General features: G+C 28.9%; 1 protein-coding gene across 3 annotated transcripts in view; it reads right to left on the bottom strand.

Moving 5' to 3' along the window:
- Positions 1-1,133: 1,133 nt before the first annotated feature.
- The window catches only part of LOC107438593 (neuroligin-4, X-linked-like), a 194,023-nt gene continuing 172,107 nt past the window's right edge, over positions 1,134-23,049 (bottom strand). The window contains exons 6-8 of one of the 3 annotated variants that reach the window (XM_071177467.2): positions 21,805-22,385; positions 6,662-7,017; positions 1,134-1,883 (exon numbers count right to left, since the gene is read on the bottom strand). In XM_071177467.2, coding sequence (XP_071033568.1) covers positions 1,826-1,883; positions 6,662-7,017; positions 21,805-22,385 — 995 coding nt within the window. In that variant the 3' untranslated portion in view covers positions 1,134-1,825. Of the gene's footprint in view, positions 1,888-6,657; positions 7,018-21,804; positions 22,386-23,049 lie in introns of all 3 variants that reach the window. The other 2 variants (XM_071177468.2, XM_043053860.3) reach the window with 2 other exon arrangements.

Genomic DNA, 23,049 nt, shown 5'->3' on the forward strand with positions numbered 1-23,049 from the left:
ATTTAACTCAGGGGACGGTGTCTAAGGAGAGCTAAACTTAAACAGTGCTTTCTTAACAAGTGATATATTGCTTCTTGTATTTTTACGCTAAACCAAATGAGAAAAAAATGGAAGTCAGTAGAATTAATAGTTTGGAAAGTTTCTTTATGCATGAAAGATACAAGTTTGTACTCATATGTGTGCATGCGGCTAACGTAGTTGCAGAGGTAAACAATTTATTCACTCATAAGTACTTTTTTACACTTATTGAATGAGATAAAATGGAATTTGATTGACAGTTTAGTTAAGAAATTATATGAGCTAAAAAAGTTTCATGTATGAAAGTAGAAAAAAGATACAATTTATGTATGTAAACTTATTTATGTGTCTGTATAAACAAGTGGTAGCATTGCTGTTCATTGATTTGTTTTGCAAATCCAAAGACTTCAAAACTAAGTGAAAAGAACGAAGAGTTAAAAAGTTGTAAGTGATTTATGCGCAAGAGAGAATAAGTCAAAAATCTTGATTTTAATTTATTGAATACACAGAACATCAGGTATTTCGCTTGTCTACATGGAGTGAAGCTTAAATAGGTATAAGTTACTTTACACGAACCTTTGCAACTATTGACCTATTTTTATTATCGTCTTAGAATCGATTTTATTCGATAGAAGTCTAGATAGCAATGTTAAAGTTTTTTCTCCTTTAGCTCCGTCAGTACTCAGTAAATTCAAAATGGCTGTTAGAACTCTCCACAGAGAAGGAGTAAACTTCAAATTTCTGTTTTGATATCAAATGGGCTGAAATCAAAGCTTTTAAAACGGTACCTATTTTACATCCAATTTATCCTGCATTGAACTCTTTTATGTAACATGAAGACGACCCAGTTTACAATCATGCAAACTAAGATTTGAAATTGGAATAAAATAAGTCTTATAGACCCCATAATAAGTCTTATAGATCCTTTTTATTTTTGAAAAATAGTTAATTTGAATTCTAATTGATTCCTCATTGTTGCTATGCTTTCAATTTTTGCATATAGAATTTTTTTAACACAAAATTGCATGGGATGTTTTAACAATTTTTTAATTAAACATTTTAAATCTTAACATGCAACGGGAAGGTAGTTTTTTTCGCAATTAAAATATCTAGACTATATGATAAACGATTTTATTAAATACAATAACTTTAATTCATTTTTATTAACTTCATTCTTCAACAATAAACGATCCCATCAGTTCAGTCAAGATTTTTGCAGATCATACAAAAGGTTATTGTATTGTAATAAATTAATTAACGTAAGTGAAAAAAAATGTAGAATAAACATGTATAAATAAAAAACATGTTGGAAATATTTATAAATTTTAAAAAAAATGAATAATTTTAAAATAACACGCATAAATTAAAAAAAAAACGAATGGAGATACAGTTAAACATTTTAATTGTGTGCTTTAGTGAGCCCTTTTCTTTGGGAGTGTGCGAATCAGCATATGATTTTACGGTCCACCAATAATGTACTGTTCATGAAGATAAAACAAGAATTATATATACTGACGCACAAATATCAAAGCACATATAACAAAAAAGTTTTCCTGTTGGTCATTGATCATCTCACGTAGAGAAACGCCATTTAATGGATAGTTTCATAGAACTTTGGACAGCTGTGATTCTGTGAAATCTCGTCTCTTCATCATGACATCGGGAAGGACGGATGAAATATCTTTGCTGGACCCAAAGTCTTGCCTGTTATAGAGCAGAATTCATTCGCCTGCAGGCAATGAATTTTTTTTAATTCCTGCACGACTAGTGGTCATCCACGTCTTGTCGAGGAATGTGTAGAAGTTGTTCAGCGAAACACAGATGTTTCCATCCTATACGGTCGTTTCTCCACGGGGTGTCTTGAGCTGACTGACGAAAAGGGGCTATGTGAGTTATTTTATGATGGAAATACATGCAACATTAAAAATGAAATCACATTAAATAATTAAAATTTGATGAGCTTGTAAAATATCTCTAATTATGAAGTAATTATAATTCCTATTATAGCAGTTTACTGGCGTATATTATAAATGTATAGGGCAATGCGAGTTATTTTATGATGGAAATACATGTAACATTAGGAATAAAATCACATTAAATAATTAAAATTTGATGAGGTTGTAAAATAACTCTAAAAATGAAGTAATTATAACTCCTATTATGGCAATTCACTGGCGCACATTATAAATGTATGGGGCAATGTGAATTATTTTATGATGGAAGTACATATAACATTAAGAAACAAATCACACTAAAATAAATCAAACTTTAATGAGCTTGTAAAGCAAGCTAATCCTGTAGTAATTAGAATTCTAATTATAATAGCTTGATGGGGCGCATAATATAAATAAAAGGGGACAATGTGAGTTATTTTATGATGCAAGTACATGTAACATTAAGAATAAAATCACATTGAAAATTGAAATTCAATGAGCTTGCAAAATAACTCTAATTATGAAGTAATTATAACTCCTATTATAGCAGTTTACTGGCATATACTATAAATGTCTGTATGGGGCAATGTGAATTATTTTATGATGGAAGTACATATAACATTAAGAAACAAATCACGCTAAAATAAATCAAGATTTAATGAGCTTATAAAACAAGCTAATCCTGAAGTAATTAGAATTCTAATTATAATAGCTTTCTTTAGCATAATATAAATAAAAGAGGACAATGTGAGTTATTTTATGATGGAAGTACAGATAACATAGGGGTGCAAATCACAAATCACATTGAAATAAATAAAATTCATTCATCTTGTAAAACAATGCTAATTCGGAAGTAATTTGAAATTTTATTATAGCAGTTTACTGCAAAAAATAAGGATATAAAGGACAGTGTAAGTTATTTTGTGATGGAAGCACAGATAACATTAAGAATAAAATCACATTGAAATAATTAAAATGAGCTTATAAAGCAACGCTACTTCTAATGTGATTAGAACTGTTATTATGGTAGTTTATTGGCTTATAATATGAATATAAGGAGATATATGAGTTATTTTATGATGGAAGAACAAATAACATAAAGGAACCAATCGCATCAAAATGATTAAAATTTGATGAGCTTGTAAAACAACAAGAAATCTCAAGTAATTAGTACTCTTCCTGGTGTAGAATATAAAAATTAATAAGACACTGAGCGCAATTTTTGCAGTCGTTCACCCTCCCCGATGATCGCTTCGCAATAATTTTTGTTTCTTAGCATAAAACAAAAATTATTGCGAAGCATTTTTTTTCTTAGCATGAATGTTTTTTACGAAGGTTGCAATTATTCACTTAACATATAACTACAAAAAATAATTTTGTTTGCTAATGCTTGTGCCCGCACTTTTCAAGTTCAAATAATTCCTATATAATTCTATTAGATCTATTAGTGAACATGAGTACTTTTCGCAAGTAATATTTTTTTCAGTAACATTTTAAATTTGAAGTATATTGTTATAACAAATTTAAACAGTTTAATTCCGTAATTTAATATTTCTGCTACCAAGCGGATGAATATATTAAATGCTATTTTTGAGTGCATCAAATTGTGCATTAAGCTCAAAGTTAAGTTCTAAATCATTTCGTGAACCTCTTTAACTGTAATTTATAATAGTATGTTAAAGTAATTTGCACAAAAAATAATAATTGCAAAATAGTTAATAAGATTAAACACCGAATTAAATAATTTTATCTTAAATTGTATCTTAAAATTATTTTACAATAAAAAATAGTTCTTAGCTTTAAACCTTTAACTTAGAAAACAATAAAAAAAACGTAATAATAACAGTATAAATAATATTAAATTTTAGATGCAGAAATATTTGTAGGAAAACTTGCGAACTTTTATGTTTTTTATTAATTTTATACTGATGGACAAATTTCGAAAACAATAAGAAAATCAATGTGGAAACATTAGATCCCACAGTACGATTTCCCGGCATATAAAAATGCTCCAACAGCAATTAGAAACTGGATTAAATCATTGTTTTTTTATGTTACACAGATCAATATTTTTATTTTAATAAAAGCATATGCAAAAAATTCACTTTCTGAATTTTACTGATTAATATTATATATATGACAAATTCAAATTAATACGTAGCTAAAAATTAATAAAATGAAAACTAATTTTTTCATTAACTTTTTGTTTCAGAAAATTTAGTTAATATTATTGGCTTTCAGTTATATATCATGTTTGTTTTGATGCTGTTTTACTTTTTACCTCATTCAAGTCAAATGTACTTATTTATGTTTGTGTTTCGAATGAATTAATTTGTATAAAAAAAATTCAAAATATTCATCAAAATATATTATCAAAAAATTATATTTTAGAATTCTTTAAAGTGTAACGACGAAATCATATATTTTGGCATCCACAAACACATTATTATGCAGCATTTAAAATGTTTGCATTAATTTTATTCCTCAAAATAAAATTGTGCTGCTTGCATGAGACCAAAATTCAATTACAACTATGGATGTATGTAATAAATTTAACAAATTTTCCTGCTAAGTTATATAATACAAAAAACCTTTATAATAAATTCCGCTTATGAAATTAAGTTTATTGCTGAAATAATATATTTAAAAAAATAAATATTTATGTCCAATTTCACTTATCTGGAGATCCCTGGTACTTAAACTTGGAGACTAAACATAAACACTTTTTTTTCAAAATTTTATCAGCATGTTATTTTAGTAATTTGATTAATTCTACTCTCAAGGGAAAGTACTTAAAAGAAAATTTGATAAAATAAACACCATTGCTTCGATGAAGAAGAAAAAAGATAAAGCTTAGAAAAATACCGCACAAAATTGACTTCAAGAAAAGCTTGTTTTGAAAAGCCATCTTCCTAACAGATGATCACATGTCAAAACTTTTTCACCTGCTATATCGCTTCTTTTTATGGATGAAATCCAATTACTATTTTTTCAGATTTATTTTATTTCCTTACTTCGTATGCCTCCTTTTTAGTTTTATAAGATCGATAGTATATCTAGGCCGAGGCTTGCATATAGATCCTCGTGGATTTGTTATCTCCAAATATTGCTAGACCATAAGCCTAGATGGATCTCCCAAACAAGATGGGGCTTATTTTGTTTTTGATATTATCTATACTTCATTTTTTACTAAAAGTTATTCTCTTCTTCATACACTTGTGCTCTCAACATTTGTTATCAGGAAGCTTCACACTTTAAATTTATTTTCCATGCTAAATTTGATAATCATCAATAACTCACATTTAAGATTAAGTTTCTCTTTAGAAAGGTATTCGATACTTTTTATTTTAAATTCGACTTAAAATGTTGCTTTTAGAATTTGGATTATGCAGACTGCTTAAAATTGCAAAAGTCTGCCTTTTTGATTGGATAATTGAAATGAACGGAACAGTGATTATTACACAGTGAGAAATTCCGGATCAAATTACGATATAAAATACAGATCCTTTGGGTGCATCATCTATAAAATCCATTTTGCTGTAAAATTTATTTAATTAGAGTGATTTTACGGTAATCATTGCTGTAAAATTTACGATATATCAGTTTTTTTATTTTTACTTTTATTAGAGATATAAAAAGTAGCGGCACCTTGTACTTTTTACTATAATTTGATTCACTATTTTCTGCAGTGCACTTACTAAGTTTTATTTTCATCTCATTGGGCAGAAAGCTTATTATTTCTTGGAAAGAACTTTCACACTTCGAATTGATCTCATATAATAAAATTGATAGTCCGAAATAAAAGTTTAGAAATACTGTTACTATAAATCATTTTAATATCACTCAATACTTTACATATGGGAATCGAACTAGCCTAAGCTCAATAACGGGTAATATTTTTTTTATCACGCAACATATATTTTGCTTTACATGTTTGCTATATGATTTATAATAGCAGAAAAATATTTTAGTTGTGGAGTAGTCAAGTTATGATATTTGACTTTAGCACATACGAAAAAATAAACAGTATAGCTGCTATAAAATGTTTTGCGAAGTTAAATTATATACACTTTAATTATTTTTATATACCTTGTTTTATACCTTGATACGACTTGTAGATATCATTGGTTTCTTTTAATTTTATTATAGATATTAACTGATATTTTTACCTACTTTGTATATACAATATTAGTTTGTCAACTACTTTACTTGGATTTTAAACGGAATAATACTTTTTTTAAAGAAGAGATAAAATTTATCTGGCAATTTGTTTGAAATATTTAGAAATCATTCAAGCTTTTTCATAATCAACACCTTTGAAATTTATTTTAAAAATATACACATTAAGTTTTGCAAATTAATATTTAACGAAGGAAGAAAACAAAAAAGCCGTCAACTCTTAGAAATGGGGAGCAAAAAACGTCAAACACTGCTTGATTGAAGATAAAACGAGTTACCCCAATTATCATCCCGTAAAAAAATAGTTCAAATCTTTTTACCCCGGCTTCTTCACTAGTTATAAAGCAATTTTGATTGGGATTTTTTTAAACTAAAATATTAATTTTCGTTTTCTAATTTCGCATTTCAGAAAAAGATTCTGAACTTAGTATGTTAAGGTCAGTCATTGCGAAACACCATGCATATTTATGAAGTATGCTACTTTTTTGTTAACTTAAGCATCTTACTAGAAAATTCGTCCACGTACTCACACAGAGATCTCCTGATTGGGCGGAGACCATAGATGACTCATCATTCGAACTTCACTCTGATTTTGTGGCAATAATGGTTGTGCCTCTGGTGTGCTCTGTGGATCCGTTTTTGGTGTGTTAGTGACTGATGGTGCAGCCATTACTGCGATTCCCTGATGATGTTTTGGTGGTAGAGAATTTAAGTAGTGGGCTGGATTCATACCAGGGTATGTAAAATCTTGAACTTGTAAATATTGTCCCGCTGGAGACGGTGGTGGAGCTCTCATCGGATGTTGCTTTGTGGTGACGCTTTGAGTTAGAGTGGAGGGTTCAGGAGGACCACCTAGCTCGATCCTGTTTGCAAGCTGTTGCTGCTGCTGTAACATTTCAAGAAATGATTTCTTAGACATACTTTGAAATACAAACTAAATACTTTTTCAAAGTTTAATTAAAAATTTTCCTTTATTTTCAAAACACATGTTGAATCTCAAAAAAGTTAAAGTGAGATACAGAAATGTGTGAATTTTGGAATTTAATTCTTCCTACGTTTTGCAAGCAATAAATTACTTTTAAAATAAGAAGAAGAAAAACTTTATTTTATAGTTTGGGAAATTGCTAAAAATTATCGTACACCGAGAGAACATATTATTATTGAAAAAGGTTTTGGTGCATATAATGTAGTTTGCGAAAAATAATTATACATTTATCAATGACACTGCTTCCAAAATATTTAATATTAATATTTGCTTACTTTGGACTTGTTACAACCCCTGCATTAATCTTTGAAAGTGCTTTGTATTCACAATAGAAGCACTGAAAATCACTTTCATGCTAATTATTTACAATTTTGGAATTCTCTCGTTACATTTTAACATGCAGGTATGGCACGTGTGTTCATATTGATATTTTTCACAATTGTCTTCTGTTGTAAATTTCAATTCTTCAACACGGTGAAAAACAATTGTGACAAAATTACCGTACTGAACGGTACATTTCTGATAAAAAGCAACATAATTCCGATTACTGAAACTAAAATATACATTATATAAACCGTTCATTTGATGTTCTTCCCATTAATATGATAACTGTTTATCGGAAATTATTGTTTTTAAAATTATAATTCTTATTACCACATATTTAGCAAAAAATACACAGTAGAAAATTTATATTTAACCGAATAAATGGATTTAATGTCATGCTCTCAGGTATTTTGATAAATTTACCAAATTTTACCGCATTTTCCAAATTTTTTCCCGCATTATAAAACACCTTATTTTATTGTAAAGTTTATCTAACTCATGACCAAAGTACTTCGGTACTTTTTGGTGCTCTAATAATGCCAGAAGAACGATAAGCTCCACCGTATTTTGATTGCTTTGGACGCACCTTCTTATCAGAGTATTTATTACTGCAAAAAGAATTTAATTTTTCAAATATTTACTAACAGTAACTTGCGTATTTAAATTGAGTTTATTGCGCAATGAAAATATTTTTTTTACTGTATTTACCTATATGTAATTTTATATGAAATTTAAAAATATCAAACTTCTCTTAGGCTCGGCGTGCCATCTCCGGTAGCAAAATTTTCAGCGTGCTAAATTCTTAATGAAACTCGATACATTAGAAGTCATGTGACATCAGTGACACCTGTGTTGACCTTTTCTGACACAGTGTTGCATTTCATTCAAAAATGTTACAAACAACTATAAATGTAAAACTATTGACTACTAAACGCTAACAATAAACTGAACTACGACTAAAGCACCTATGCTTCCTTTATTCTTTAAGCAACAAAGAGATAAAGTATGTCTCTTCCATACAAATGCACTGTCTGAAGTCATAGTTGCTAATGTGTTGCCTTACTGAAATTTGCAACCGAAGTCCACTGTTTCATAAAGGGTAAATAAAAATTCGTTCATTTTTATAGCTATGCATTTTTAAAACCTTTTGCTTTCCTGACCGAAATAGCTTTTTTTTCTACTTATTCATAAAACTTTCTCAAAAAAATAGAGAAGAGGTCCGAGAATAAGAAGCTTATTTTTTGCTTCAAATTTTAAAATGGGCTATGAAATATACAAATGGCATTGGCTTTAAAATTACGAATGGTTTTCCTTAGTTTTATTTATTACAAAGCATTAGAAAGGATTTGATTACAATATATAAAACAAAATTGATAATAAAATTTGCAATAGATTGATGAATTGATACTGTTTTAAAGTGATATGCAATAGTTAATTAAGTACCTCAAAAAAGTTTTCTCTAGCAACATTTCAAAAAGAATATTGCTAAGTACTAGACTGCCATAAGAAATTTTTAATTGTTTAGGATAACTAATGAACCTTTTCCAGGAAATGACGATTTTTAAAGTTTATTTAATCCCTGAGTTTTTAAAATTAATTTATATTTATCATTTTAAAAGAAATTCAACTGTAAATCTAAATTGCAAAATACACTGGTTATCATAAATTAAGGAAAAATCACAAAAATAGCGATAACTCTTTCAAAAGTAAGCCAAACCGTGCAAAATTTGCATATGTTGTCCACTAAGAGTAGCTGAGTAAAATTGCAATATGCAAATTAGTGGCGCTGCACTCGGCTTACGTCATCTGCCTGGAGCATAAAAGTCCAAGTTTGAGAGAAAGCACACAAATTTTACTGTGATTGCGACATTGAAAATCTGAGATAGCCAATTCGTAATAATGACCTCTAGGCATCATTTGCCTGAAGAACTACGATGGAGAGCCATCGGGAGACTAGAGGCAGGGCAGAGTCAATCAGAAGTGGCCAGATGGCTAAATGTGAGTCCATCTGTGGTTCATAGACTTTGGAGGCAATTTCAAACCACAGATTCGGCATCTAGGAGGTTCAGTCAAGGACGGCCAACTGTTACGACCAGTGCCGATGACCGATATTTGACATTAAGTGCACGCAGGAATAGAACCGCTACTCCGACACATCTTAGATCCTCTCTTGCTGCAGCCACCGGAAGGTTGGTGTCAACGTCAACTGTGCGCAGAAGGCTCCACGAAGGTGGTCTGTATGCGAGACGACCAGCCATTTGCGTGCCGCTCACATCACGCCATAGGAGAGACCGTTTGCAGTGGGCCCGACAACATGTCCACTGGACGTCAGATCAATGGAGGCCTGTTCTCTTTACGGATGAGTCCAGGTTTAGTCTAGAAAGTGACAGTAGACGTTATTTGATATGGAGAGAACCTGGGACCCGTTATCATCCATCAAACATCCGTGAAAGAGATGCATACGGAAGAGGCAGTGTCTGTGTTTGGGGAGGCATATCCTTAGGAGGGCGCACATACCTCCATGTCTTTCCAAGGGGAACCGTGAATGCTCAGGTTTATCGAGACAACATCCTTGATGCTTATGTGCGCCCATATGCCGGGGCAATTGGTGATTGCTTCCTGTTACAGGACGATAATGCAAGACCACACAGAGCTCGCATTGTTGATGATTATCTTCAACAGGAAACAATTACTCGCATGGAGTGGCCAGCTCGATCCCCGGACTTGAATCCTATCGAGCACGTTTGGGATGCTCTAGGGAGGCGTGTATCTGCCATCAATCCGCCCCCTCAGACCCTTGCCACGCTTGCAACTGCTTTACAAGAGCAATGGCTCTCACTTCCTATTGAACTGATAGACCGCATAATTGAAAGCATCACACATCGCTGTTTGTGCTGTATTGCTTCTAGAGGCAATCATATTCCATATTAAAGGTACTTTTTCTATTGCAAACCGATACTTCCAATTTGTTTATTTTATACATGTGCTAATTTCTATACTACTATTAATGTCTGATAATTTCTTTTTATGTTGTTTAATACCTTACTATGTGTTGTATATTGTGGGTAAGTTTCATAAAATTCCATGTGTAATTTCTTGAGTTATCGCGATTTTTGTGAATTTTCCTTAATTTATGATAACCAGTGTATAATATTTTTGTGAAATGAGTTAGAGTACTTTTAATTCAAAACAGCTTTAATATAATTTCAGTTCTTTGGCACAACTCAATTGCCTGAATGGAAAAGGTACAAACTTTATTTGCTAATAAATGTATAATTATGTATTTGCTTTAACTCATTCATGAATGTCAATATCAGTTGATATTTGAAAGCAATCAAGATATTTCTTTCTGTGCCTTTCATATTTACTGAAGCATATTAATGAATTCAAATTAGAGAAAAAAATCCCTATTATCATTTTAAACAATTACTTTAAATTGCTATTTACTTAAATTTTGCAGTCTGATTCATTTGTATAGTTTGTTCAATTTTATTACGCAACGGGAAAATTTTAAAATGTTTTCACAGGAATGTTACTTATCTTAAACCAAATAAGGTTTGAATTTAAAAACAATTACGGAGGTAATAAATTTACAATGGAGAATATTTAATAATATATTGAAGTGTTGATGCACGAATAAAGTATTTGGCTGAGTAGTAATTACGAAGTATCAAACTAAATTGAAGCATCTCTTTCCGCAACAGCAAATAAAATTATTTAATTTAACTAATTCGATTTTAAATAGTTTTAATCAGCTTTGTAAATTTCTATTTTTAAAATATTGAATTAGGTTTTTCCAAAAACTGTAATATAAAGTTCACGAATCTGAGAATTTTTACAAAAAATAAGGTTTATCTATTCGTACCTGCTATTATAAAATTTTTTTTAAAAAAAGCTGAAAACACTTTTTTTTACCTAACATTAAAAATGTTAAATTTGATGGAAAGAAATTAAAACAAGGCTCAAAGCTTAAAAGAATTATTCATTGTACTCATTCAGAAAATGCATTTAGAATTTCATTTAACGAGTGCGTGTATTACGAACAATACATGTTCGATTTCATATTTGAAAAGGACCAATATTTCCTCAGATACAAAATCCTTTATTTATTAATTAAAACTATTTTCTACTATTCTTTTTAAACTCATGTTTTCTTTCTTAAAAAATCTAGATAGCTTTTGATTTATTTTATAAAAAAAATTAAATTTTCACGGATTTATCAAATAAAAATAACTGAAACTGATTACATCATTCAAATTTCTTACCAAAATATTCACAGCCAATTGCGTTAAAAAAATTTGGGTAGCATGGTGTCAATCATTAACGCTTCAAGAAAAATATTTGTTATCGGATTTTGAAAAATAAACCAACTATACCCTTAAAGTCATTAATTAAAGATAGAAGACATCAATTGGCTTGAAAATCATATGTACTTTCCTGATCACCTCTTACTACCTCCCAAACTGGTTCATCCCTCAAACTCTCTCGCGTTACCCTGGGGGAAATTTCTTCCAACTAACCATGGCATTGAAATCTTTACAGACGGGTCGAGAATTCAAACTGAGAACAATGGTAAACTTATAAACAAATCTGCATATGGTGTTGTAATGAAGATAAATGGCAAAACCATCAGTACCATCTCGGCGCGTTTAAATAACAACTGCAGTATTTATCTGGCTGAGCTTCTTGCGATACAGACAGCGCTCCAATGGCTTAAAAACCAGGGTTCTCCAATGGCAAGCATTTACACAGATTCCCTTTCTTCTCTTATGAGCCTGGAGGACCCACGTAAACACCTCAAACTTATAGAAGACATCAAAGCCATGTAGAGTAGCAACTATAATATAAATTGGATTAAAGCAAACTCTGGCATTGAAGGGAATGAAGAGGCCGACTGGGTTGCTAAGGAAGCCACTAAGATTGGCCAGATTGATTTTGAGATCCCGGGTGAAAAATGCGAAAATAAATCTTACATTAAGAACATTACTTTTAACCGCTGGAGAGATGACTGGAGGTCTAGTGACAAGGGAAGACAAACCTATAAATTTTTTAAAGACCTAAGCATAAAGCGCCTGCAGGCCAATTTTTATTTAAACCAGCTCCTTACTGGCCATGGAGTGTTCGGGACCTATCAACAAAAATATTTCAAAAAATCAGCTTCATGCAATTACTGTGGAGTGAGACAGGACATTGATCATCTAATTAAGCACTGTCCAAGATTCCGGGCACTTCGTGGAACCCACATGAATAATTGCGAAGAGGAACATCAATTCTTCGCTATATTGACCTGCAGGAAAATTGTAACTCAAATTATTAAACAAACCCTTGAGGACATTCTAGCCCCAGATCAACTGACCCCAGTCATGAACCAACAATAGAGCATGTCATCGTTAATTTTTACTAATCAACTTTTAGCCTTACATTTTGAATTTTTATCTACTTTTGATTTTAGACTTCATAGACTTCTAGTCAGACTTTTAATTTTAGATATTCACTATTTGGACTTTTAGCTTTCATTGATTTTAGTTTTGAGATTTTTTTTTTATCTCTTGTTTCCTTATTATTATAATCATTTAATTCTCGACATTTACACCGGCGCTATTGGGTTACATTGCCTTTAACACATGTTCTTAATTGTCAAGTGTTATTGTTAATCCATTTTTAACTGATCACCACCACTGTCATTTGGCAAAATTTTACTGTAATTTTGGTTTTTCGAGAAATTTATTGTAATAATTTCACTTTTATCTCCGTATACCCCCCTGGGGTGGGTCAGAGTTCAACCTATCTCTTTATACCCTTAAAAGTAAAGGAACTTATTAAATTTAGTACATTTTGATTATTTTCCCTACAAAGCTAATTGCTGATCGGATCATGCTTCATTAATTTAAATATAATTAAACATGGCTTATAGTCATTATCAATGTTTATTATTTTATGTTGTTTACAGTTTGCATTATCACAAATGTAATTTCACAGTTAATTCGTGTTTGAAATCATCTCTTTAAGTAATTGCGTAGTTAAAATTCATCATAACCAGATTTATGTTTGTTTTTACTCACTTAATAAATGAATCAGAATATTTAAGGTGTGAAGAAGAAAATAATTGATTTGTGACTTTTTTTAATTTTAATCGGTGTTGAACTAGAATTTTTATTATCAGAAAAATGTGTAATTTTGCTAATTTTCTTAAAGTTATAGTTTATTAAAATCATTTTATGAGCTATTGTATGCGATAAATAACATATTTTCTGTTATATTAAATGGATTTTTTCTTAAAGTGAACTTTGCTTTGCTACTCTTGCCTATTTGGATTTGTTAAAAAAAAAAGACAGAACTTCATGTGTCTTAGTGCATTGCCTGTTTGGCCAAAATTTCAATATATATATATATATATATATATATATATATATATATATATATATATATATATATATATATATATATATATTGTCCAAAGAACAAAAGAAATTTACGTAAAAATAAAGAAATGTTAAAGAATGGACGCTGAATAAGGAGTGTCCAGTTTACTTAAATTCGAAACAATAAAAATACTTTAACAGTAAATGAAAAATAATATACTTTTTTTCATATTTAAAATACTCCAGTGACTAGTTATTTGACAGTAAAATTATGTGTGTTAAAATTTCTAAAAAAGAGTTAAAATAACGTAATATTAATAATTAATAATAAATAAAGTTAAAGTAGCGTGCAAATCATACATATTTTCCAATAAAATATATATATGACCACTCCGGGCACACACACACACACACACACATATATATATATATATATATATATATATATATATATATATATATATATATATATATATATATATATATATATATATATATATATATATATATATATATATATATATATATGTGTGTGTGTGTGTGCGAGTGTGTGTCTGTGTGTCAATAATTATTAAATATTTTGGATATTTTTTAAAATTAAAAGAAACAGAATCTTCAAAAAAAAATCTTAAAAAAAAAACAATAATCTTAAAAAAAGGAATTTCTAATGCCGTTAAAATTATAATTTGAATTGTTATTTTTTATTTTCTTAATTCCATTATTGAGTAAGAATTGAAAGTTTAAATCTTTTTTTTCGAAAAACGAGCTGTGAGACGTTTAATTTTTTTCTCTCCAGAATATGAGAACTAGAATATGAGACTATTCAGAATAAGGATTACTTCCAGAATATGAGAAAACCTTTGCTTTTAAACTACCTCTTTATAAACATTTATCTGCTTATTTAAACTCATTAAGCAGCTTTATCACTAAATACAATTTAACATTAGTTTATTTTTGTTCTCAGATTTTTATTATCACTAGTACATAAAAGATCCCTTATTTAAAACTTAAAAATGAAAAAAAAAAAGTTTTTTTTTTCCTCTTGCAACTAGTTTTATTCAATTTTACTTCTCATTACTTTACTACATATTACTACTTACTTTACTACATATTACTACTTACTTTACTACATATTACTACTTACTTTACTACTTTTATGTCTCATGATTTCAGTTTTATGCTAAAAGATGTATTACCTGCTCATACTTTACTCCAAATCATAGTATCCAAGTTAATAATTATAATAGATTTGTTTGCAGGCTTAGTATTACAATATATTTGTTACTTTTTCATGTTTGCAGTATAAAATATATTAGGTAAACCAATAAGTCTGCTATTATTTGAATTAGCTTGGATTTATCAAATAGAAATAACAAATAAATATAAATATTCCTTAATATTGCTATTTCAGAACACAGAGTTTTATTAATGTTACAATTATTATTTTATGTATGAGAGAAAATAAATGTTTAAGATTTTGAAAAGAAAACTATTGCAAGTTACCTTGCAAAATAGTTTCGTGCTTGAAACAATGATATATTTTTTCACATATCCAATTTCTCACAATTTAATTCTCAATTCAACTAAAAAATTTAAAAATTCATTTAAATAATAAGCTATGTTCTAGCAGATGGTAAATGACTTCCTGGTTGTTTTGGCTTAATACTAAAACTTCAAAAAAGTCTTTCCAGTGTTATGCTATAAATGTAAATATCAGTCCCTTTAAGGTAAGATTTTAACAAATAATACACTAAAAAAATCGAATCTTTCATTTTCTCGCTTATATATGTCTATAGGTTGTAAGATCTCCTACAAAGTTTTTTTATCTTATGAACACTTTCAAAATCTTACATACACTTTACAATGATCTTGTTTTTGATAAAATGAAAAAAAAAACTCCGCAAAGAAAATATTTTTGGTTAAATTATAGTACTACATTGTAATGACACTTCTGGTCAAACGAAGAACTTTCTGGACAAAAGAAGAAAAAAAAGCATAATTCTGAGAATGATTCAGAAACATACAGCTTTTAAGTCATTCATTTTGCAATTTTTTCCTTTTGAATGGTAATTATTTAAGAGTATATCTGGTGGTGAAAATTATAATTCTTAGTATTAATTATTTAGTAAAAAGGAACAAAAAAATTAAAAGTAAATTTAACAAAATAAATTGCATTCATGCCCTGCTCTAAGGATTATGATAAAATTACCAACAATAATACTATATTTAATTGCAAAATTAAATATTTATTCTAAAAATATATTTTATTTTAAATTTTGCCGAAATCATTGTCAAGTGCATCGGTAAAAATTACCGAGAGTTTGGTGAAGAACATAGGAAGACTTTTTAATGATACTGGAATAACATTTTGAAAGACTATTATGGTGATAGAATTCGATGGAATAAAATTACTCATACAGGCAGAAGGAAAAGATAAATAATCACATGTTGAACCATATTCCTCTAAGAAAATAAAACAGTCGTTGGATAGTAAATTTTTCTTTTTTCCTTACTCTTAAAATTAATATTTAATAGTAAACGCGTTTATAAAACAGAAAAATGGAAAGAAAGAGTTAAAATTTAATTTAGGTAGAACAACATATAAAAGTATTTTCATGAGTTTACGTTCAGCCAATATAACCCAATGCTTTTACAACCGAAAATTTAGATATTTTTATTCTTAAGCAAGGCAGAAAAGTAATTTCAGTTTTGAAAATAATCAATTTTAATATTCAGATAAGCATTGCATCTTAGTTTTAACAAATGCTCAATTTTAATTTGGATTCTACATAACAAAGAAAACTTATTTTCCAAGCTCCTTATTGTAAAAAGAAAATTAGGAAAATTTAAATTATTTTATTAAATGTTAGAATTAATTTTCTTATAATAAGAGATAAAAAAAGGCGTCACCACGAATATCTCATCTTTTAAAAGATATACACCTACTAGAATTATTGGATGGTTTAAAATTTGTTAAATTTACACTTCACGATGTTACATTGTGTATCCGAGAATTCAACGGTGTTAGGAAAACTAAGAAAAATTAATTATTCGAAGTTCCCGAGCAAAACAATCGAAATTTCAATTTATCTTAAGTTCTTCCCCTCTTTGTTTCGAGGAAAAATAACAGATATTGGAAACGAAGCGCAATTAACAAGGGAATTTTTAGGGACGAAAATATTCTAATTAAACTCTCCCTTTATTGAATGGAACAGGTCGAATCAATCTCTTTTGTTATTGCATATGAAGCTATCGGCACTGCTTAGAGTTAAATGAAACTACCACTTTTATTTATTTGAAAAGTGAGACTGCATACCATCTAAAATGAAACAGAAGATAATTGAAAGAAGTTTTAAGAAGTCTTCATTTCCGGAATTGTTTTGTCTTATCAGACAAAGATTTCAGAGGATTAAGAGTTTCTGATTTTCCTGGTAATTATAAAAGGATTTTTATGATTTTGAAACGTATTTACTTTTAAAATATGTTTGAAGAGAAAAAAAGTTAAGTAATTAGATTATCGTCATAATTAGAAAGTTTTATAAATAGCAACATAATTTTTATTGAAAACAAATATTAATTAACGTGTTTCTTAAATCTAATTAATTAATTCGTTTCAACATTTAAGTAGCCGCAAAGCCAATAAATTAAATAACAAGTTAAAAGTGCATAATTTGCAAGATAAAAGCATAAACGCACTCTATACCCAATATTGTAGAGATGTTTTGGAAGTTAATGAGTATTATTCAATTAAGTTTAAAATTTATAAAAAAGTTTAATGATTTTTTTAAAGATAATAAACTTTAATCTGAGGAATGGTAATAATTAAGGAAATGTGTGATGGTGTGTCTTTTTAAAGTAACACAGCAACTTTGTAATTTAGTTTATGTTAGTTAAGCATAAAACAATGAACACTTTGCGCAAAATTATAGTACTTAAACACAGTTTATTTAAAAAAATAAATTAAGCAAGTCGATGCTACGTTTTTCATTAAGTGACAGTTCTTTAATTTATTAGAATATTGGGCTTCCTTCTATATGTAAAACATATATTTATATGCTTTTTTTCGTTTCTAAAAAAAATTGCTGGAAAAAATCTAAGGTTATATACTTTTTCGATAAGTAAAAATTCACTCTATATCTGCTAATGCTTTGAAGTCTTGTAGGAAAATTAAAATTAATAAATATTTTTGTTTGTTTCTATAACTTTCACACCAACTATAAGGACATATTATACTTATTATTAACACTTGGATAAAGGCCATTACAATTCTTGAAATAAGGATTTAGATCAATCTTAGACTTAAATTTGCCAAAACCTTCCTGTCAAAACATTGAATCACTAAATTGTATATTTCAGTAAATACGTATTTATACGAAGTATCTAAACTGAACAAAATATGTATGATATTCTGTTGACTTTAAAGAATACTCAAGGCCATGAATTTTGCTTGTCAAGAATGATCAAGTATGAAATTCGAAGGGAAAAATGCTTCAAGTACAGTAAAAGTAAAATCTGTTCACACTAGATCTTCTGTGATTTTTTAAACTTTCATATAATACGACTTTAAATTTTAAGGCTAGTTCCCGAGTAGAATTTGTAAATAAATTAAAGTCTGTAAAAAGTCTCAAAAGCGTGATCTACACCTGATTTAGACGTATGCAGTTTCTTCGTTCACAAAAGTGAGTGTTTGTTTTACATTGAATATACTTAATATTGAAAGTGAGGGTCAAAAGGATGCTGCTGAATTCCACTTGCATCAACTTTCAAATTTAGCGCTTTTTGTTTGTTTTCGTTAATTCAGTTTAGGTAGTTTTTAATCTTGAATTTAACTTTTAGTAATTTTGTAACTCATTTGATTTAATTTACTTTTACCGTTGAAGTTTTCTAACCTGAACAGGTAAATTTATTTTTGTGTGTTAATTTTTTTTTGTTTCAATGGTTAGCCTTAAGAGATTTTTTTGTAAGAAAATGTATTTTCTTGTCTATTCTTTTCTAAAGCAGGGGCTTACCTACAAAAAGTTTCACTTTTTCTATGCAGATTTCCCTCTCCCCTATGAAATTTAGAAACTTTAAATTAAAAAAATCACAAATCTTATTGTAATTTTATAAAATATCTTATATTTCAGTGGCACGTATGTGGAAAAAGAATACTTTAGGGGTGCCGGCCACGAATCTCATACTCGAATGCCATCGTGATTCCAGGTAAACTATGTTGGAAGAAACGTACTGATTAAAACATTTTCGAAAACTACGGTAAAAAGTACCGACAGTTTGGGTGCAGTATCAACATCCGTATAATCTATTTTACAGTAAAATCCATTTTTAATATCAAATACTTTACCGTAATTTTTACAGAAATATTTATTTAGAGTGATTCAGTTATTACTGTAATTATTACTGCAAAATATTACGGTATATCAGATTTTTCGTTCAGCAACATCCGGTAATGTTACAATAAGAAATTTCGAAAAAAGGATCCTGAAGAATTGAAATGTTTTTTTTCGGTAATAAGAGTGTCTAATGAGATATTGGAAGAAAGTCTATTGAAATTCTTTTGGGTCTACCAGTACAGTAAAGTAAACCAGCTTCAACCCTACCTTCCATCTTTTAAATGGTGTAGTTATATAAGTTAATAGAATTACACCAGTTCCAGTTATCATTTTTATTTTCTTAACATTATACAGCAAGGACTATTCGAGGAACATGGTGATGTAACAGGCTTCGTAAAAAAGCAATATGTTCTTTTTTATAATACCTTTTAAGGAGGATAAGTTTTGACCCATATTTATTTTATTTTATTTTATTATCACACATTTAATAGCGTTGGTAATATAATTTTAAAAAATGCGTGCGGTAAGACTTTTTAATTTTAAAAATCTCTTGCGTTGCTTTGCACTAAATGAGATGTTTTTTTTTATTTTCTTCATTTTCTTTTAAACTCTCAAAAGATGAATATAAATATGACAATAGTTTATATAGATTTAGCCAAGATCTTTCAATAGAAATTTAAAAACATCCTAATATATTCTTCGGTTGTATTCTAAGAATTGATATATTCTTTTATTCCAGACCAATGCAAATGCCGTAAAAACGATTTCACAAGCTCAATTCTCAATTTTCAGAATTTTATTGAACTTTTACTGTTTGTTTATTGGTTTGAATTGCAAAAGAAGTTAGGTTAGAGAATTTTCTTTCACTATTGATTTTCTTAGACCGAGAAGAATTTCTTAGAACTTAAAGTAATCCCTCTGATCTGATCCAGGGAAGAAATACGTGATTTTCGATAAGGCAATTTTTTAAAAATAAGCAAATCGTTTCCTAAAATACCTCAGATTCTTGTAAGAAAAACATGATTTTCTAACAACACATTCATTTGAAAGTAAGCAAATCGTTTAATAAAATAACCTCATTTTTTACACTTTATGTAGTTTTAGCCTCCAATATTAAATAATAAAATTAGTTTATAAAGTAGCGCGTTAAGGAATAGATAAGTGATTAGTTCCATATCCAGTAGGAATAAGTCATTTCATTTTTAATTTTCTATTTTTACTGATTTTCAATCAGAAGAATTAGTCGACTAGTGAGGATTTATATCTTTCTTATTATGTGACTGGCCACCAAAAGAAAAATATGGGGTAAGAGATATTTCTTCTATTTCAATGTTTTTGCTGACTTCTTTGACGTCATAAACAATGTCTATTTTATTCAACTCGGTCTAGATATTTAAAATTACCGAGGCCTTGCATCTTTCTATTTCAGTTAAATCCCTCTTGCCCATTTTTTTCTGGAGATAACCATGGTATTGGTGTTTTCTATACGTTTATCAACAGGCAGAAACTGTTACAAAATGGTGTGCTTTAAAACCATTCTGATTATATTTTTTTTATTCTACTTCATGCTGCCTTTCATTATTTTTTTTTTGAAATTAAATTTTGGTCTAAGTCTAGTTCTAATGTACCTTAATAAACGATTTGTCTACGAGATTGCACCATTGGACCAAAGAATATACAAAGGGGAAGAAGTGAAGATTTCATTGGCATAATGTAAACCAGTCTCCCAAGGTTAGGTGCAGTCCCTGGGTATAATGAAAAAAAAACAATATTTAGAGTTACAACAGTGGAGGTTCGTAAAACTTGTTTGCAACATGCATAGTTAAATCTGAGTACGTTGTTTACTCTGTAAGTTGTTTTTCTGCTATAGCATACAGAACCAAGCAGTTCCCATTATCAGTTCAGACGCATCAAAAGACGGTCCGCTAAGTCTAAGTAATTGTCTTCCCCTTTAAGTTGTTTTTATGGTATAGCGCACCAAATTGCGCTGTTCCCCGCAGTAGTTTCGAAATTCACTTCTTCCTCCATCTATATTCTTTAGTTCGACCTCATTGGAATACATTCCGGAGCTCATTCATTTGCGTTAATATGTTTTTGTCACTTTGTCAACTTATGTTAAGATCAGCTTTCTTTTTAAATATTTATTATTTCTTCTAAGTACGTTGCACAGGCATTATGCGTTGCTATAATACGTTGTTATGATTTTAAATAGTAGAAATATGTTTTAAAAATTGAATTAGTCAATAAATAATTAATGTCAATTTTATAAAATTGTATTTTTAAAATACTAAGATAAGTATATTTCTAAAGTACTAGGATTCATTCTTCTTTAGACACACTATTATACTCCCTTTGATTAAATTAATTATTTGTATATTTTAGAAAAATCCCGTATCTTCTCTAAAATAAATACTCCTTTTTAAAAAATCAGAAAAATATATATTACGTATTAAGGTCTTTTGAGTTGTAAAATTTTAATTTAAGCTACTCATCATATACTTGAACATAGTAATTGAAGAAATGAGTTATATGCAATAATGGTGTGTTTCATATACTATTTTATAACACAAGAACACCTTATTAAAACGCATAGTATACCATCATGTCAATAAAACTCAAAAAATGAAATAAAAAAAAAGTTTTCATTAGATTATCAACAGCTTTTATTTTACCTGAAAATTTGCTTTTTGCAGAGCTAACTCCATTCTATTCCTATCCCTTTGATAATACACACCAGCAAATATAAGTACGTTTAATATAAGCAGTGAACATCCAACAGCTATTGTAACACTAAGCGCTGTTGAATATATCCCCATATCAAAGGGATTAGATGAAGAATCTGTAGTTCTTTCGTTAGGAGGCACTGTAGATGATGACTCAAAATTTTCAACAAAATTAGTCAAGTTTTCTGCACCAGCTCCTTTTTTCATTCCCGGTGGTAAATTATTGAGCTTAATGACTATTTGAGCTTGCCTAGTGGAAACCTCTGAAAGAGGTGTGGTTGAATGAGGAGGAGATATTGTTGGCATCGGTAAAGGTGGTGGATAAAATACTTCTTCTGGCGTCACTTTTGCAAGATCACTGGGAATGTCCCTTACTTTACCATCATACGTGCGAAGATTGTTGTGGTCATCAAGCATGTGATGACTGTAGCTAAGATTTCCTTCTCCTGGTCTGTTTAATGAGGGAATGAGATGAAGCCAAAAAGATAAACGATGTGAATGGTAATGGTCTTTTACTTTCGATTTCAGACCTAGAAGATAAATAAAAAAGATTAAATTCTAAATTATGCAAATTTTGCATATTAGCTGAAAACATAGAGTCATGTAGTCCTGTAAATATCTATCTATCTATCTATCTATCTATCTATCTATCTATATATATCTATATATATATATATATATATATATATATATCTATATATATATATATATATATATATATATATATATATATATATATATATATATATATATATATATATATATATATATATATATATATATATATATATATATATATATATATATATATATATATATATATATATATATATATATATAGATAGATAGATGAATAGATAGATATTTTCTTTTCAATTCTGTATGTTGTGCATATTGGCATGCATTTTTTAAACATTTTATCCCAGTCAAATATTTCATGAAATTAATTTTTGGTAGCATTATTGATTTTCATACGAATATTAAGTAAATGAGTTTAACACAATAATATTTATAAATGTAGGAATTAAAATGTATGTTGTATAATAGAATTATAGCGACCCATGAAATTTGGTTTGATTTGTGACAAAATTATGAATTATTAATATTTCCTTATGCTTAAAAGTGTTAAATTGTTTATTCTGTTGCGTGTTAAATTTGTGTTAAGTGTTAAAATTAGAAATAAAAACACTCGCA

This window comes from Parasteatoda tepidariorum, chromosome 2 (genome assembly GCF_982258835.1).
Source record: "Parasteatoda tepidariorum strain Cologne lab strain chromosome 2, Ptep-v5.0, whole genome shotgun sequence".
Taxonomy (NCBI): domain Eukaryota; kingdom Metazoa; phylum Arthropoda; class Arachnida; order Araneae; family Theridiidae; genus Parasteatoda; species Parasteatoda tepidariorum.